The sequence below is a fragment of the Palaemon carinicauda genome, chromosome 23 (genome assembly GCF_036898095.1).
Source record: "Palaemon carinicauda isolate YSFRI2023 chromosome 23, ASM3689809v2, whole genome shotgun sequence".
NCBI lineage: Eukaryota > Metazoa > Arthropoda > Malacostraca > Decapoda > Palaemonidae > Palaemon > Palaemon carinicauda.
Window position 1 is genome coordinate 101,873,005 of NC_090747.1, and position 19,020 is coordinate 101,892,024.

At 50.7% G+C, this 19,020-nt stretch overlaps 1 protein-coding gene across 3 annotated transcripts in view; it reads left to right on the plus strand.

Annotated features, from left to right (window-relative positions):
- Window positions 1-19,020, plus strand: part of LOC137617309 (uncharacterized) — a 95,922-nt gene that overhangs the window by 65,684 nt on the left and 11,218 nt on the right. For all 3 annotated transcript variants that reach the window (XM_068347320.1, XM_068347318.1, XM_068347319.1), the window contains 2 exons: window positions 1,022-1,199; window positions 1,597-1,747. In XM_068347320.1, coding sequence (XP_068203421.1) covers window positions 1,022-1,199; window positions 1,597-1,747 — 329 coding nt within the window. The remainder of the gene's footprint in view (window positions 1-1,021; window positions 1,200-1,596; window positions 1,748-19,020) is intronic.

The window sequence follows — 19,020 nt, forward strand, 5'->3', positions numbered from 1 at the left end:
TATATCATCTGGGGTACATGCTACTCCTCTTCACTTTTGTGGAAATGTCCCATTTCCTCCATAAATGCATAATAAAAACAAGGTACAGTCTGTGAGTCTATAACCTTGCTGATAAGGCCTTACCAAATTCATAACTAATTTTTGGATTGAATTATTCTCATGGATACATTTGACTTCAAGCAAGAATACCACTACAGTAGTTTATTTCTTAGCTTTTACAGATAATTTAAACACCAAGGTCGTCTAGCCAAAGTAACTACTTATGCTATCATAAAATGGGTTTATCTTTCAACAATTCTATTATATTTTACAGAATTTAATTTTCGCTGACAAACTCTACTTTGCAAAAGATTTCCCACCTCCATAACTTTACTGATTGCAGCTTTTTCAAACTTTTTGTGAGTGTTGATCAACTTGGGTATATATATGAACTGTTTAAAAGAAGAACGCCTTGGATAAATCTTGGATCACTGCTACTGCAAATTAGGCTCTTGTTAAAGTAATGTGGTAGTATTGGAAATATGTGATTTTATATATGCAAGACTGGATATTTTGTATATGAATGTTGCTTGAGTATTGAAGTTAATATGGTATCATTGCTTTTATGTTTTTGTGCGTGGGTCTTTTTATTTTGGTGCGAGTATACGTATTTAAGCTACAGTACACTATTATATTAATTCCCAATTCATAAGCCATTGTATAAGTAGAAGTAAAAGAAGACTGTTGCTAAGTGCTTATTGCAAATTGTCACTAAACAAGAGCTCTCTAATAATTTTAGATACATTTTCATGTTTTTTTGTGAATGACAGTCCTAAGTATAGGTATACACTTGTAGCATTAAGTAATATTATGAGTTAATGAATAGTCAAAATAGTTTTGACTATTGCATGTACAGTAATGCACATTTACCTTCATTTTCATATTTTATCACCTAAATAAGCCTTGTAATTATTTCATCTTTAAGCTGTTTTCCACCATTTAACTATTCTTATAATTTGTAACCTTATCAACACTTTTTCAGCCATTTTAGTGTACCGGCATTTCCTGATATCCCTGATATTAAAAGATTTAAGGGCGAGAAACTTCATAGTCATGATTATAGGGATCCAAGAAAATATGTAGGTCGACGAGTGTTGATACTGGGAGCTGGTGCTTCGGGTTTAGACATTTGTGTGGAAGTTTCATCTGCTGCCAGTAAGGTAAGTTATAGGCAATTTTTTTTTAATGAGGCATATTTGCACTGACTCGCAGCGGTGCCCTTTTATCTCGGAAAAAGTTTCCTGCTATCTGATTGGTAGAATTATCTTGTCCAACCAATCAACGAGCAGGAAACGTTTCCGAGCTAAAAAGGCACCCCTGCGAGTCGGTGCAAATCTGATTCGCTAAAAAGAATTGACTATAGTGTTTCTTGTTACCGAATATGTTTGAATATGAAAAGAATGTATTCAGAAATGTGAGATTATATATTGAAATGAAGTCCAAAGGTTATGAGTTTTTTAAAATAAACTGTTTGACTGTGGCTGGAATTTCATTCTTCATAGTTTAATTATGCAACAAATGTAAATTAATTTTCTGTTAATGTTTTTCTTTTTGTAGGTGTACCTAGCTCACAATTTTCCTGTGTTAATTCCCAGCGAATTCCCGGCAAATATCATTCAAGTTCCCAGTGTGAAAAAAGCAACTGACACGGGATTCATTTTGAATAATGGAAAGTCTGTAGAAGTTGATGTGATACTTTATTGCACAGGTGAATTTTCATTTTGGTTTTGTTTCCTGTTTTCCATCCTCTGGATAGCAAACATTCAGTTTTCTTATTTTTTTTCATCACTTTTGCTTTTTACCACTTTTTTATGCAGTGGAAAAGAATAAATCGAATTGTCAAATTGTTCCGTAACCGAAATACAAACCACGCTATTTACATTGGGTTTACCTTTCGGCGTAGCTGAAATGACAAGCCAATAGTTTTTAACGAGGGTTAACTACCCCCGCGCTAGTTAGCGGGGGTAGGGGAACGGGTAGCTTGCTACCCCTCCCCCCCCCACACACACACCGGTAATTTGCTTCTCTTCACTTTTAGCCCCGGCGATGAACAGACGTGTCTGTCCATCGTCCTCGTTGACAGCCTTAATCTCTTTTTGCTTTTTCTTCCAGTTTGTATGTGTGCATTTTGAAGTTTGCCTCACCCTTTATTGTTCACCATGCGCAAGTGTCCTGGTATTGTCGGTCGTCCTTGCGGTACTTATATGTCTGCGGTGGACACAGATCCTCACACCCTTTGCTCGCATTGTCGAGGCTGACGGTGTGACAAAGAGAACACGTGTAGTGAGTGCAGGGAGTGGTCTGCCTCTCAGTGGGAGAGGTTTGGCCGCCGGCGTAAGAAGAAGTCCAAGAGAGACTGTTCTCCTTCCGGGGTTGCCTTGAAGGAGGAAGGCTCTCGGGACTCTTCTTTCGCCGCCCAAACCTCCTCCGAAGCTCCCCCTCGTTTGGCTCCTAAGGAGAGTCAGCCAAGTGGTAGCGCTGGCCCTAGTTCTGTTTCCCGACCTTGGATTGGGGGAGAGGGCATCGCCTCCCATAGCGGGGCGGTTCCTCCTCCTCCTCCGGGGGAGGGTGTTGCTAATGACTCCTTGTGTAAAGATGATCTTTTTCAGATTTGGGCTTCCTTGGGGCTTAAGGGCCTGCCCTCCAGGGAAGCCCTGATTGACCTTGTCCAGTTAGGGGCCGCTGTTAAGCAGTCGCCAGTGATAGCAGAGGTAGATCCTCTGTCTATCGTCAACGTCGTGGTGGCAGAGGCTTCCGACGGGTCGGGTCAATCCTCGGCAGGTACTGTTGTGGATGATGGTGCTGTAGGCTCTCCTCCCCCTTCCGTACATCCTTCGAAGGGGGAAGGGAGTCCCGCAGGCTCTTCTGCTGCCAAGCCTCCCTCTAGGGGGAGTGCTTTGACTGAGACTCCCCTTCGGAGGAATGATGGTCCTGACGATCTTCCTCGTGGCCGCCTTCGCCGTAAGGCTCACCGTCCGCTGCGCCGCAAGGGCCTCCCGTCTCCCTATAAGGGTGCTAAGAGGCGCTTTTTTGAATCTTCGCCTCCTTCCTCCGAGGGGGACTCTCCTCGCCGTAAGCAGCCTGCAGCTCCAGCTTCCTTAGACCTCTCTGGGGATCGGTCTCCTGCGCCTTCCAGACCTTCAGCTTCTGGTGCAGATGTCCAGCAGCCTGACCTCGTCACCCGACGGGCAACGGTTCCTTCGGGGCAAAGGGATGCTTCCCACGGTGTGGATTCTTCCCTTGCGCGTCAGGGTTCCCCTGCGCGCCCTTCTGCAGTGTTAGCGCACAGGCGCTCCCCTGCGCGTCAGCGCTCTCCTGATCGTCAGTGCTCTCCTGTTCGTCAGCGCTCTTCTGATAATCATCGGCCCACTGCTCGCCAGCGCTCTCCTGAGGACTCCGAACATCCTACTGTTCCTGTTGTGCGCCCTGCGCGCCATCGGTCTCCTGAGCGCTCTAGTTCTCCTGCCCGTCAGAGCGCACCTGCGCTTCCAGTTCCTGATACGCGCCCACATTCGCCCGCGCGACCTAGAACTTCGGTTCAGGTCTTGACCAAGGACTCTTCTCCTCGCCCTCGCGATCCTGCTCGTCAGCCTGTTTCAGCGCAACAACGCTCGCGGTCTCCAGCGCGTACTTCCAAAATGCCTGTACGCCCACACGCCTCCTGTTTCTGAGCCCGTTCGTGAGCGTTCGCCTCTGCGCCCCGCTCCGGCAGTTCCCTCTCAGGATTCCACGCGTCGCCCTCCTGCTCGCCAGCGATCACAGACGCATCAACATTTGCCTGCTCGTCAGCGATCTCCTGCGCGTCAACGGTCCCCAGTGCGTCAGCGATCACCTGAACATCGGCGATCTCTAGACCGCCCGCGTGACCTATTGCCTGCGCGCAAGCGTTCTCCAACGCGCCGTCGCCCAGAGGATCTGGAGGGACATGGGTCGCCTTCTGTCAGCTCGCCAACGCGCCACCATGCGCCAGCGCTCGCCTACGCGCCAGCGTTCACCAGCGCGCCGCCGATCGCCTGCTCGCCATCGCTCTCCCACGCGCTACAGGTCTCCTGAACAACATCGTCAGCGGTCATTGGAGCGATCTCGTTCACCCACGCGTCAACGCGCTCCCTCGCCGACGCGCCAACGTGCTCGATCGCCAGCTCGCCCACGCGCTCGTTCGCCCGCGCCCCCACTCGCCTGCGCGCCCGCGCGATCGCTCCCTCGCTCGTTTGTCTCCGCGCGTTTGCGCGCCCGCGCCTCTACATTCTCTCGCACGCGATCCAGTAGTTTCGCCTACGTATGAGCGTCAGCACGAACCCCGTTCGCGTCGGGTTTTGCAGCCCGCGACAGCAGCAGGGACGCGTGTCACGAGACCGCACTTAGGATCGCCTCCGCCGAAGCGCAGGACTCTTGTGCAGGATAGGGAAGACACATCAGAGAGGTCAGTACAACTTTCTTCCCCCCTTCCTTTTCAGGCAGGTCCAGTGGTGTCCACTCCGAAGGATCGCCTGATCCCCTTCCCTCCAGCGGGAATTTCGGACTCTGTGTCCTTGTCTCGGCAGACTTGGATTGGTCCTCTGATGCGGGCGTTAGTGAAGGCTATGAAGCCGGCACTCGCCGATCAAGGACACAAGCCATCGGCTGCCTCGCCCCCGCTGAAGAGAAGGAGAGGAGTGGACTTCGTGGTGACTTCTCCCAGGGAGAAGTTGATTCCTAAGAGGTCTGTCAGGAAGGCTCCATCCCCCTCGCAGGCGGTTTTTTCTTCTCCCGAGGACAAGGCTTTTCCGTCCTCGGGAGAATCCAATGAGGTGATAGTCTCCCCCTCGGCACCAAGGGGGGAGTCTTCTCCTCATGGAGGAGAATCGTCTCGCGCGGAGGGCGCTTTCCGAACCTCTTTGTTGGGGTCGTGTATCCCGCCCAGGAGGGAACCCAAGGACTCCAAGACAATCCCGAAGTTGTCTTCTAGGATTCGTCAGGAACCAGCTGCGCCCCGGGAGAACGTCCACGCATCTCCCCAGGAAGAGATTCCGGGAACGGGAGACTTAGCTGCCAGTCCGCAAGCAGGAGACCAGCAGGAGTCTGAGCATGCCTTCTGGCAGGTCCTGAGCCTGATGAGGCAACTCAACGGGTTCATGGACCCCGTGATCGCCCCCCAAGAAGGCAAGGACACGGTCCTGGACCAGGTGTACGGTACTCAGAAGCCCCCTAAGACCAGTTCGGCTCTGCCCTGGTCCCAGGGGTTGAAGAGTGCCAGAGCCAGGGCCAATGCCCAACTCGCGACTCTTGCTTCCTCCAGTGGTTCCTCTGCCGGGAACAAACTCCTCCCACCTCCTCGTCTCCAGCAGAGGAGGTATTTTGAGATCTTGTGTGAGTCTAGTCTCGCTCTTCCTCTCCATCATTCCATAGAAGAGCTTGCTAAGGGAGTTCCTCTCGAGAAGCTCTCCGCCTGGCAGGTGATGTTCTCGGCGTCGGAGATCCTGAGCCATGAGAAGGTCGCGAAGTGCGCCATGCAGGCCACTTCGTGGCTGTATATATGGCTAGGGTCTCTGGGCATCCTATTACGCTCCGAGGACTTGTCTAAGGAGACCAATAGGAAGGCCCTGGAGACCTTCCTACTCTCGGGCACCCACTCCATCGAGTTCCTGGCACACCAGGTTACCACCCTGCGGGCCAACTCGGTATTGAAGCGGCGTGATGCGGTGACCGAGAAGTTCCACCCGAAGGTCCCCGCCGTGGATGTCTGTAGGCTCAAACATGCTTCCCTCCTTGGGGGGAATCTGTTGGAGCCTCAGGATATGGAACGAACGGCTGAGAGGTGGAGGAAGTCTAGCCAGGACTCCCTCATCCATAGGGCCCTTACAGCTCGGCCCTATAAGCCTCCAGCTCCGCAGCAACAGCAGCAGCAGCCTCGCAAGACACCAAAGCAGGCACCGGCAGCTAAGAAAGTGGTGTCTAAGCCCCAGCCCTTTCCAGCCAAGGTCAAAAGGGGCGGTAAGTCCTCCAGGGGAGGCAAGACTCCTAGAGGGAGCAGCCGCGGCCGCAAACACTATGAGTGGCAGTCCCCCCGCGTGTCCACCTGTGGGGGGGATGCCTTCGACGTTGCGTGCACAGGTGGCAGCAACATGGGGCCGATACTTGGACGATTTCTATGATCGGCCAAGGCTATCGCGTCCCGTTCATAACATCTCAACCTCCCCTGACAGCGAATCCAGTGTCGTTGAGCTCCTATGCCATGGGATCGGTAAAGGGGCTAGCCCTTCGGGCAGAAGTCGAGACCATGCTCAAGAAGGATGCTCTCCAGGAGGTCGTCGACGGCTCCCCAGGCTTCTTCAGTCGACTCTTTCTTGTAAAAAAGGCGTCTGGAGGCTGGAGACCTGTCATCGACCTCTCGGCTCTGAACGAGTTTGTCAAGCAAACTCGGTTCAGCATGGAGACAGCGGACACGGTCGGACTTGCGGTGAGACCTCTAGACTTCATGTGCACACTGGATCTAAAGGACGCGTACTTCCAGATCCCAATCCATCCGTCTTCCAGGAAGTACTTGAGATTCAGCCTAGACGACAAGATCTACCAGTTCAAGGTGCTGTGTTTCGGTCTCTCCACAGCACCTCAGGTGTTCACCAGAGTGTTCACCCTGATTTCATCTTAGGTGCACAGGAACGGCATCCGTCTCCTTCGTTATCTGGACAACTGGCTGATCCTAGCAGACTCGGAGTCGACCCTTCTTCGGCACCGAGACAGGCTTCTAGGTCTTTGCCAGGATCTGGGGATCATGGTGAACCTCGAGAAGTCCTCTCTGCAACCGTCCCAACGACTGGTTTATCTAGGCATGCTGATAGACACCAATCTCCACAAAGCCTTTCCATCAGACGACAGGATAGCAAGGCTGAAGAGGGTGGCGGAACCATTCCTCAGGCGAGAAGAGCTTCCCGCCCAATTGTGGTTGCGTCTCTTAGGTCACCTGTCCTCCCTGGCTGGTCTGGTTCCAAACGGCCGCCTCAGGATGAGATCCCTGCAGTGGCGACTCAAGTCCCGGTGGAATCAGGGATCCGATTCCCCAGACGTTCAGGTCCCGATAGGATCTTTGGAACGGACGGACCTGCGGTGGTGGCTGGTCAACGAGAACCTGGGAAAGGGAGTGAGTCTTCTCGTCCTCCCCCCGGAATTGACACTGTTTTCTGACGCGTCAAAAGAAGGGTGGGGGGCGCACGTTCTAAACCAGAGGACCTCAGGCCTTTGGTCAGAATCAGAAAAGTACCTGCACATCAACCTGCTAGAGTTGAAGGCCGTCTTTCTGGCTCTTCAACAGTTCCAACGGACCCTGGCGGGTCACTCCTTGGTGGTGATGAGCGACAACACCGCGGTAGTGGCTTATATCAACAAGCAGGGAGGCACTTTTTCGCAGCAGCTATCCTATCTTGCAGTAGAGATTCTGAGATGGACCGAAGTCCACTCGATAACACTATCAGCTCGCTTCATTCCTGGCAAGAGGAATGTGCTCGCCGACAGTCTGAGCAGGGCCTCGCAGATAGTGAGTACCGGGTGGTCTTTGGATCCTCAGATAGCCAACAAAGTCCTGACTTTGTGGGGTTCCCCGACGGTGGACCTGTTCGCGACAGCGTTGAATTTCAAACTGCCTCTGTACTGCTCCCCAGTCCCGGACCCCAAGGCTCTCTGGCAAGATGCTTTCCAGCAACGGTGGGACAACATCGACGTGTACGCCTTCCCACCGTTCTGTCTGATGAGAAGGGTGCTCAACAGGACCAGACTATCGGTCAACTGTTCGATGACTCTGATAGCTCTGCTATGGCATCACGCGGAATGGTTCCCGGACCTTCTGCAGCTCCTGACGGAGCTCTGGAGAGAACTTCCTCCACGACACGAGCTTCTCAGACAGCCCCACTCCAACATCCCTCACAAGGCCGTGGCCTCGCTTCGGCTTCACGCCTGGAGACTGTCCAGCGTCTCCTCACGGAGAGAGGCTTTTCGCAACAGGTTGCGGAGAGAATGTCTCAGCACCTGCGAAAGTCCTCTGAGGGAGTCTACCAGGCAAAGTGGAGAGTCTTTTGTGGTTGGTGTCGTGGGAGGGGTATCTCTCCCCTCGATGCCACTATTCCAGCAATAGCGGAGTTCCTCGTATATCTGCGGAAGGAAATGCGCCTTTCTATCTCGGCAGTGAAAGGCTATCGCTCAGCCTTAAGCTTGGCTTTCAGTCTGAAAGGCGTGGACATTTCTTCCTCGCTAGAACTCTCTACTCATACGTAGCTATGAGCTTACCTGCCCCCAGTCGGAAGTGAGACCTCCTCCTTGGAACGTGGTTCGGGTTCTCAGGGCTCTTAAGAGACCTCCCTTCGAACCATTACGCCAGGCCTCCGATCGCCACCTATCTTGGAAGACGGCTTTCCTGCTCGCTTTGGCTTCGGCCAAGCGGGTTAGTGAACTTCATGGTCTCTCGTACGACATCGCCCATTCAAGGGGATGGGGGGAGGTAACGTTCAGGTTCGTCCCTGAGTTTGTTGCCATGACTCAGAATCCTGGAGTGCCGGATCCTCGGTTCGACTCTTTCAGGATCGCGAGTCTCCGTTCTGTAACAAGCGACCCAGACCAGCTGCTACTATGTCCAGTGAGGTGTCTGAGGTACTACTTGAAGAGAACAGCTGCAGTCTGTCCTCAAGTGCGAGCATTGTTTGTAAGCACAGGCAGGACAAAGAGGAGGGTCACCAGGAACACCATCTTGGCTTGGATTCGAAGGGTTATCCACCACCCCTTGAATCCAGACCTTCCTCCGTCACGTCGCCCTAGGGCACACGACGTCAGGGGTGTTGCTACGTCCCTGGCCTTCAAGAGAAACTTCTTTGTGACGCAGGTGCTTCAAGCTGGGGTCTGGAAGCATTAGACGACCTTCACAGCCCACTACCTGCAGGACGTGACCCACAGGAGCCTCGATACGTTTTCTATCGGCCCTCTGGTGGCTGCACAACAGCTGGTCTAACCTCAGGCTCATTTATGGACAAGTAACAGTAGGTTGAGGGCGTTGTTACCCGGTTTTAGTCTGCGTGAATGAAAGAGTATGTCTGACCCTTACTTCTTTCTTCATTCTCCCCTCTCTTGGGGAAGCAGCATCCTGGTCTTCGCATAGCTGACCTCGACCTCTGCAGGTAACCCATGCTTCCTTGTGCTCCTAGTATTAAGCTTAATACTGTCGCATCCCCCATACCCTGACGAGGTGGTATTGGGAACGTCCTATCCTAGATTCCTATCTAAAGGTCTCAAGGTCAACTTCATAGGACGAGTCACACTTTCCTCCACACACAACTTATGTAGGCCACTCGTTCCTAGCGAAGCAAGGAACTTGTGAGGTGCAGTGGCTCCTTCTCTCGAGTGCTACTCACTGAGAGGCGGAGTCTTTGGGCAAAGCCTAAGTCAGTAAGGCTGGGTACTATCCACCCTTCCTAAGGGGTAAGTCACCCAATGTAAATAGCGTGGTTTGTATTTCGGTTACGGAACAAATGACAAATTCGGAGATTATTTGTATTTTTCCTAACCATACAAACCTTAGCTATTTACACATATTTGCCCACCAGCCCTGGCCCCCAAGTCAAGTCCTACCTCTAAGTGAAGTGAAGCAAATCACCGGTGTGTGGGGGGGAGGGGTAGCAAGCTATCCCTTCCCCTACCCCCGCTAACTAGCGCAGGGGTAGTTAACCCTCGTTAAAAACTATTGGCTCTTCATTTCAGCTACGCCGAAAGGTAAACCCAATGTAAATAGCTAAGGTTTGTATGGTTAGGAAAAATAGAAATTATCTCCGAATTTGTCATTTTAAAAATGATTAGGCTAGGGTATTAAATTGACTAGCACTTTTCTTTACTATCCCAACTCCATTAATTAATGGGATTCACCTACACTGTATGAATCTGGAGTGAGATTCATAGAGATAAACTGAATTTTGCTGATTAAATTGATTTTTTCAATATTAATCTTACCCGGTGATCATGTAGCTGCAGCTCTGCTGCCCGACAGAAAAAACCTACGGGCGGGATACGCCAGCGATCGCTATACAGGTGGGGGTGTACAACAACAGCGCCATCTGTCGAGTAGGTACTCAGGTACTTCTTGTCAACAAAGAACCAATTTTCTCTCTGTCGTGCCACCGGCAAGACCTACTTGATACGCTGTTGTTTCTGGAGTTGATTTTCACGCTTTTTGGTGATGTATTCTCTCTAGTTATTAGCTTTCGCTGTACAGAAGTTATCATCAATACTTTATCACTTTCATTGATTAGATTTTGGATTATTTGTTGACGACTTGGATAGATTTTGGATTTCCCCCTTTGACTAATTCAAGATGTCTGACCCTACTCAAGTCCCCAAGTACAGGCAGTGTAGCGCTAGGGACTGTTCTAGGCGTCTTCCGAAGGCCTCTATAGATCCTCACACCGTTTGTTCCAATTGTAGGGGTAAAGCCTGTCAATTGGAAGATCGATGTGAGGAATGCGCTGGGCTTTCGGAATTCGATTTTCAAGAATTCCTTAAGAATGCACGTAGGCTAGAGAAGGATAGGATCAGGAGGAGTTCGTCTCGCTCTTTTGATTTTTCCTCTCCCCATGCCCCTCAACCTATTCCTTCCCCTGTAGTGGTTACACCCGACCCTTCTACTAGCTCTCATCAACCTTCGATGGCGGATATGATGCGTGCCATTCAGGCTCTTGGTGACAGAGTTGAGTCATTAGCGAATGACCGCAATCAACTCTTGGCCGACGTCAAAGAGTTGAAGGAGAAAAGTGCAGTGGGAAGTGTAGTGAGTGTCAGTGCAGTGAAAAGTGTCAGTGTTACGCATGAGGGTGCGTCTGTTCGTGCCAGTCGTCCTCCCAGTCCGGGACCTCTTGCAAGCTCCCAAGCCTAGGGGAGAAGCAATGTCGAAGGACCAAAGGGTTCGACAGGCCTTTATCAGCGTACAGATGTACCCTCAGTGGTTGAGGACGTATCTTGCAGAGATCGTCCCACCCACAAACAGACGAGTGAGCCCATTCATTCCTCGTCCGGGAAGAAGTTTCTCGTCAGAAACGCTGGACCAAGGTCTCACGACCTCTCCAGCGCAAGGTCCCTTCCGAGCGAGTCCAACGGCCCAGGTGTAGCCACTGGGTCAGTTCGGACTCGCCGCAGTCTTCTGAAGACTGCACACCTCCCAAGAGAGGTAGAGTGGTTCCGCAGCAGGCAATCACTCCGTCTGTTGCTGCACCAACCGCTGTAGACCCTAAGTGGTCTTTGCTGCAGTCTATGCAGACTCAGCTAGCTTCCTTCATGCAGGAGTATCGTGCTGAGAAGGTTCACGCTGCACCCGTTAACCTACAACCTGCCACGGTTGTGCGCTCAGCTGACACTGCGGCTGCCTGCTCCCACACTCCGGCTGTGAGAGCTCCACCACCGATGCGCAGTCGACCCTGCCAGACGCATGTTGACGTTAGCCGACGTGCGGCACCCTCCGTTGACATGCGTGAGCTACCGCATCAGCAGTGGGAAGGTGCAGTCAAGCTGCCGTGTTTTGACGCAATGCGGCAGTCTCCGCAACCCACGGCAGTCCCCACCACGCAGCACCACTCCGCTTTTGTTGTTGCCAGCTCTCAGACTGACCAGCAGCGGCATGATGTTGGATCCAGTGCAGCTACGCATGCACCCGTGCTGCCGGATTCAGCCGTTCAGCTTTCTTCTCCTCCTTTGCCGCTTCCTCCTCAGCATTCGGATGAAGGAATCTCTGATGACGACGAAGCTGCGCATTTGGACGATCAACACTCCGACATAGATGAACCCAAGACTACGCCTCCCTCCTTAGACTTTAGGAAAGTCCTTGCCCTGTTTAAGGAGTTGTATCCGGACCAGTTTGTGTCTGCAGCTCCACGCTCACCTCCCTCTGAGTTCGCTTTAGGCATGCAGTCAGCAGCTCCTGCCTTTACGAAGCTCGTACTCGCTCGCTCATCCAAGAGAGCTTTAAGGGTACTGGGAGAGTGGTTGCAGGCCAAGAAGCAACTTGGGAAGACAACCTTCTTGTTTCCCCCGGCCAAGCTTGCTTCCAGATCTAGCGTTTGGTATGCCACAGGAGAGGTTCTAGGCTTGGGAGTTCCTGCCTCTGCCCAGGGCGACTTCTCAAGTCTGGTAGACTCTCCCCGCAGATTGGCTATGAGACGGTCCAAGATTTGCTGGACCTCTTCGGACATGGACCATCTTTTGAAGGGAGTTTTCCGTGCTTTTGAGATCTTCAACTTCCTGGACTGGTGTTTGGGAGCGTTGAGCAGAAAGACCTCCCCTTCGGATAAGGACTCTGCCATGCTCATCATGTCCTGCATGGACAAAGCCATTCGGGATGGGTCTGGCGAGCTTGCGGCTTCTTTCGTGTCTGGAGTTCTTAAGAAGCGAGATTACCTTTGCTCCTTCTTGTCGGCAGGGGTCACACCATGTCAGAAGTCAGAGCTGATGTTTGCTCCGCTATCCAAGTGTCTCTTTCCTGAAGAGCTGATCAAGGGGATTGCCGCCTCGTTGATCCAGAAAGACACCCATGACCTGGTGGCGTCATCCGCACGTAAAGTCACAGCTTTACCTTCCGTGCCTAGACCTAGGATGGACACACCAGCGTCTAGGTTCATTCCGCCCTTTCGTGGCAGAACCTCCAGCAGAGGAGGTACCCGTGCTGATAGTCAACGTGGCAAAAAGAAGAAGGGTTCCAAGTCCTCAAAAGGCAGAGTCTGACTGCCATCTTCTCCAGACAGCAGTGGGAGCCAGGCTCAAGAACTACTGGCAGGCCTGGGAGAACAGGGGTGCAGACGCACAGTCTGTGAAGTTACTCAGAGAGGGGTACAGGATTCCATTCTTGCGCAAGCCCCCTCTAGCAACAACTCCCATCGACCTCTCTCCCAGGTACAGAGAGGAGGACAAGAGGCTAGCTTTACAGCAAGAGATGTCTCTCTTGCTACAAAAGGGAGCGGTAGTCATAGTCCGGGACCATCAATCCCCGGGCTTCTACAACCGTCTCTTCTTAGTAGCAAAGAAGACAGGAGGGTGGAGACCGGTGCTAGACGTCAGTGCTCTAAATGTCTTTGTCACCAAGCAGACGTTCACCATGGAGACGACGAAGTCAGTACTAGCATCGGTCAGGAAGGAAGACTGGATGGTCTCGTTAGACCTAAAGGACGCGTACTTTCACGTCCCCATCCACCCAGATTCCCAACCTTTCCTAAGGTTCGTCTTTGGGAAGGTGGTTTACCAGTTCCAAGCCCTGTGCTTTGGCCTAAGCACGGCACCTCTAGTGTTTACCAAACTGATGAGGAATATTGCCAAATTCCTGCATTTAGCAGACATCAGAGCCTCCCTCTATTTGGACGACTGGCTTTTAAGAGCTGCGTCAAGTCGTCGCTGTCTGGAGAATCTCAAATGGACTATGGATCTGACCAAGGAATTGGGTCTCCTGGTCAATATAGAAAAGTCCCAACTCGTCCCATCCCAAACTATAGTCTATCTAGGTATGGAGATTCAGAGTCAAGCTTTTCGGGCTTTTCCGTCGGCCCCCAGAATCAGTCAAGCCCAAGAATGCATCCAGAGCATGCTGAAAAGGAACCGATGTTCAGTCAGACAGTGGATGAGTCTAATAGGGACGCTTTCATCGCTGGACCAGTTCATCGCGTTAGGGAGACTCCACCTCCGACCCCTTCAGTATCACCTAGCTGCTCACTGGAGAAAGGACATGACGCTAGAAGCGGTCTCAGTTCCTATCTCCGAGAAGATGAAGTCTGCACTGACTTGGTGGAAGAACAACATTCTTCTCAGGGAAGGTCTACCACTGGCTGTTCAGACCCCCGACCACCTTCTCTTCTCGGACGCATCGGACACGGGCTGGGGTGCGACACTGGACGGTCTGGAATGCTCGGGCACGTGGAATCCGGATCAAAGAGCTCTACACATCAACTGCAAGGAGCTACTGGCAGTTCATCTGGCCTTGAGAAGCTTCAAGTCCCTCCTTCTAGGCAAGGTGGTGGAGGTGAACTCCGACAACACTACAGCCTTGGCGTACATCTCCAAGCAAGGAGGGACTCATTCGATGACGTTGTTCGAGATCGCAAGGGACCTCCTCACCTGGTCAAGAGATCGAAACATATCGCTTGTAACGAGGTTCATTCAAGGCGACATGAATGTCATGGCAGACCGCCTCAGCCGGAAGGGTCAGATCATCCCTATAGAATGGACCCTTCACAAGAATGTTTGCAACAAACTATGGACCCTGTGGGGTCAGCCCACCATAGATCTGTTCGCTACCTCGATGACCAAGAGGCTCCCAAATTATTGCTCACTGATTCTGGACCCAGCAGCAGTTCACGTAGATGCCTTTCTTCTGGATTGGTCCCATCTAGACCTTTATGCGTTCCCCCCGTTCAAGATTGTCAACAAGGTACTGCAGAAGTTCGCCTCTCACGAAGGGACAAGGTTGACGTTGGTTGCTCCCCTCTGGCCCGCGAGAGAATGGTTCACCGAGGTACTGCAATGGCTAGTAGACGTTCCCAGGACTCTTCCTCTAAGAGTGGACCTTCTGCGTCAGCCGCACGTAAAGAAGGTACACCCAAGCCTCCACGCTCTTCGTCTGACTGCCTTCAGACTATCGAAAGACTCTCAAGAGCTAGAGGCTTTTCGAAGGAGGCAGCCAGAGCGATTGCCAGAGCAAGGAGGACATCCACTCTCAAGGTCTACCAGTCAAAATGGAAAGTCTTCCGAAGCTGGTGCAAGGCGAATTCAGTATCCTCAACCAGTACCTCTGTAACGCAGATAGCTGACTTCCTTTTACACCTAAGGAAGGTAAGATCGCTATCAGCTCCTACGATCAAAGGTTACAGAAGCATGTTGGCAGCAGTCTTCCGCCACAGAGGCTTAGATCTTTCCAACAACAAAGATCTACAGGACCTCCTTAAGTCTTTTGAGACCTCAAAGGAGCGTCGGTTAACCACACCAGGTTGGAACTTAGACGTGGTCTTAAGGTTCCTGATGTCAGCAAGGTTCGAACCGCTTCAATCAGCCTCTTTTAAAGATCTCACTTTGAAGACTCTTTTCCTCGTCTGCTTAGCAACAGCTAAAAGAGTCAGTGAGATACACGCCTTCAGCAGGAACATAGGATTTACATCTGAAACGGCTACATGTTCCTTACAGCTTGGTTTTTTAGCTAAAAACGAACTCCCTTTTCGTCCTTGGCCCAAATCGTTCGAGATTCCAAGTCTGTCCAGTTTGGTTGGAAACGAACAAGAGAGAGTACTATGCCCAGTAAGAGCTCTTAAGTACTATTTAAGACGTACGAAGCCATTACGAGGACAATCAGAAGCTTTATGGTGTTCTATTAAGAAACCTGCTTTACCGATGTCGAAGAACGCAGTTTCTTATTACATCAGACTTTTGATTAGAGAAGCCCATTCTCATCTGAATGAGGAGGACCATGCTTTGCTGAAGGTAAGGACACATGAAGTTAGAGCTGTCGCTACTTCAGTGGCCTTCAAACAAAACAGATCTCTGCAGAGTGTAATGGATGCAACCTATTGGAGAAGCAAGTCAGTGTTCGCATCATTTTACCTTAAAGATGTCCAGTCTCTTTACGAGAACTGCTACACCCTGGTACCATTCGTAGCAGCGAGTGCAGTAGTAGGTGAGGGCTCAACCACTACATTCCCATAATCCCATAACCTTTTTTAATCTTTCTCTTGAAATGCTTTTTATTGTTGTTTTTGGGTTGTACGGAAGGCTAAGAAGCCTTTCGCATCCTGGTTGATTTGGCGGGTGGTCAAATTCTTTCTTGAGAAGCGCCTAGATTAGAGGTTGTGATGAGGTCCTTTAGTATGGGTTGCAGCCCTTCATACTTCAGCACCTAGGAGTCGCTCAGCATCCTAAGAGGATCGCGAGGCTCAGTAAGGAAGACGTACTTAAAAAGGCAGAGTAATGGTTCAAGTCGACTTCCTTACCAGGTACTTATTAATTTTATGTTTGTTATTTTGAATAACTGCTAAAATGAAATACGGGATACTTAGCTTCTATTGTTAACATGTATGCTGGTCTCCACCCACCCCCCTGGGTGTGAATCAGCTACATGATCACCGGGTAAGATTAATATTGAAAAATGTTATTTTCATTAGTAAAATAAATTTTTGAATATACTTACCCGGTGATCATGAATTAAAGGACCCACCCTTCCTCCCCATAGAGACCCAGTGGACCGAGGAGAAAATTGGTTCTTTGTTGACAAGAAGTACCTGAGTACCTACTCGACAGATGGCGCTGTTGTTGTACACCCCCACCTGTATAGCGATCGCTGGCGTATCCCGCCCGTAGGTTTTTTCTGTCGGGCAGCAGAGCTGCAGCTACATGATCACCGGGTAAGTATATTCAAAAATTTATTTTACTAATGAAAATAACATATTTCTATACTCACCTAAGGTTCATGTTATGCCTCCTTTCTATCTCCCCTCCTCACTGACTAGTGATGTTAAGAGGGTGTTAAACAGGTTTTGACTTTGAAATTGAAGTGGCCCTTACTATTTGGTGTGCCCAAGTGCTCTTTTTGCCACACACTGCCATATAAACGCGATACAGTAGTCCACTAAAGTGGAATGGCTATTCTTAATCAAAGTAATCTTGAAATTTTCCATTTTTAGTATAGATGTCGTCATTTAGCTAGCTTCGAGAACGAAGCCATATGAACATCAAGTGGGTATAGAGATAATTTATTTTATTAAAATTCAATCTTTTATCACATTATTATATAAAATTATCATTTGTATATAAGAGAGAGAGAGATTACAAGAGAGGAAGTGGGGAGAGCACTAGATGAAACAAGAGTAGGAAAAGCATCTGGTATGGATGGTGTGAGAGCTGAGATGTTGAAGGAAGGGGTGTGACTGTACTTGAATGGTTGGTGAGATTGTTAAATATGTGTTTTTCAATATTAATCTTACCCGTTGATCATGTAGCTGCAGCTCTGCTGCCCGACAGAAAAAACCTACGGGCGGAATACGCCAGCGATCGCTATACAGGTGGGGGTGTACATCAACAGCGCCATCTGTCTAGTAGGTACTCAAGTACTTCTTGTCAACAAAGAATCAATTTTCTCTCTGTCGTGCCACCGGCAAGACCTACTTGATACGCTGTTGTTTCTGGAGTTGATTTTCACGCTATTTGGTGAAGTATTCTCTCTAGTTATTAGCTTTCGCTATACAGAAGTTATCATCAATACTTTATCACTTTCATTGATTAGATTTTGGATTATTTGTTGACGACTTGGATAGATTTTGGATTTCCCCCTTTGACTAATTCAAGATGTCTGTCCCTACTCAAGTCCCCAAGTACAGGCAGTGTAGCGCTAGGGACTGTTCTAGGCGTCTTCCGAAGGCCTCTATAGATCCTCACACCGTTTGTTCCAATTGTAGGGGTAAAGCCTGTCAATTGGAAGATCGATGTGAGGAATGCGCTGGGCTTTCGGAATTCGATTTTCAAGAATTCCTTAAGAATGCACGTAGGCTAGAGAAGGATAGGATCAGGAGGAGTTCGTCTCGCTCTTTTGATTTTTCCTCTCCCCATGCCCCACAACCTATTCCTTCCCCTGTAGTGGTTACACCCGACCCTTCTACTAGCTCTCATCAACCTTCGATGGCGGATATGATGCGTGCCATTCAGGCTCTTGGTGACAGAGTTGAGTCATTAGCGAATGACCGCAATCAACTTTTGGCTGACGTCAAAGAGTTGAAGGAGAAAAATGCAGTGGGAAGTGTAGTGAGTGTCAGTGCAGTGAAAAGTGTCAGTGTTACGCATGAGGGTGCGTCTGTTCGTGCCTGTCGTCCTCCCAGTCCGGGACCTCTTGCAAGCTCCCAAGCCCAGGGGAGAAGCAATGTCGTACGACCAAAGGGTTTGACAGGCCTTGATCAGCGTACAGACGTACCCTCCGTGGTTGAGGACGTATCTTGCAGAGATCGTCCCACCCACAAACAGACGAGTGAGCCCATTCATTCCTCGTCTGCGGAAGAGGTTTCTCGACAGAAACGCTGGACCAAGGTCTCACGACCTCTCAAGCGCAAGGTCCCTTCCGAGCGAGTCCAACGGCCCAGGTGTAGCCACTGGGTCAGTTCGGACTCGCCGCAGTCTTCCGAAGACTGCACACCTCCCAAGAGAGGTAGAGTGGTTCCGCAGCAGGCAATCACTCCGTCTGTTGCCGCACCAACCGCTGTAGACCCTAAGTGGTCTTTGCTGCAGTCTATGCAGACTCAGCTAGCTTCCTTCATGCAGGAGTATCGTGCTGAGAAGGTTGACACTGCACCCGTTAACCTACAACCTGCCACGGTTGTGTGCTCAGCTGACACTGCGGCTGCCTGCTCCCACACTCCGGCTGTGAGAGCTCCACCACCGATGCGCAGTCGACCCTGCCAGACGCATGTTGACGTTAGCCGACGTGCAGCACCCTCCGTTGACATGCGTGAGCTACCGCATCAGCAGGAAGGTGGAGTCAAGCTGCCGTGTTTTGACGCGATGCGGCAGTCTCCGCAACCCACGGCAGTCCCCACCACGCACCACCACTCCGCTTTGGTTGTTGCCAGCTCTCAGACTGACCAACAGCGGCATGATGTTGGATCCAGTGCAGCTACGCATGCACCCGTGCTGCCGGATTCAGCCGTTCAGCTTTTATCTCCTCCTTTGCCGCTTCCTCCTCAGCATTCGGATGAAGGAATCTCTGATGACGACGAAGCTGCGCATTTGGACGACCAACACTCCGACATAGATGAACCCAAGACTACGCCTCCCTCCTTAGACTTTAGGAAAGTCCTTGCCCTGCTTAAGGAGTTGTATCCGGACCAGTTTGTGTCTGCAGCTCCACGCTCACCTCCCTCTGAGTTCGCTTTAGGCATGCAGTCAGCAGCTCCTGCCTTTACGAAGCTCGTACTCGCTCGCTCATCCAAGAGAGCTTTAAGGGTACTGGGAGAGTGGTTGCAG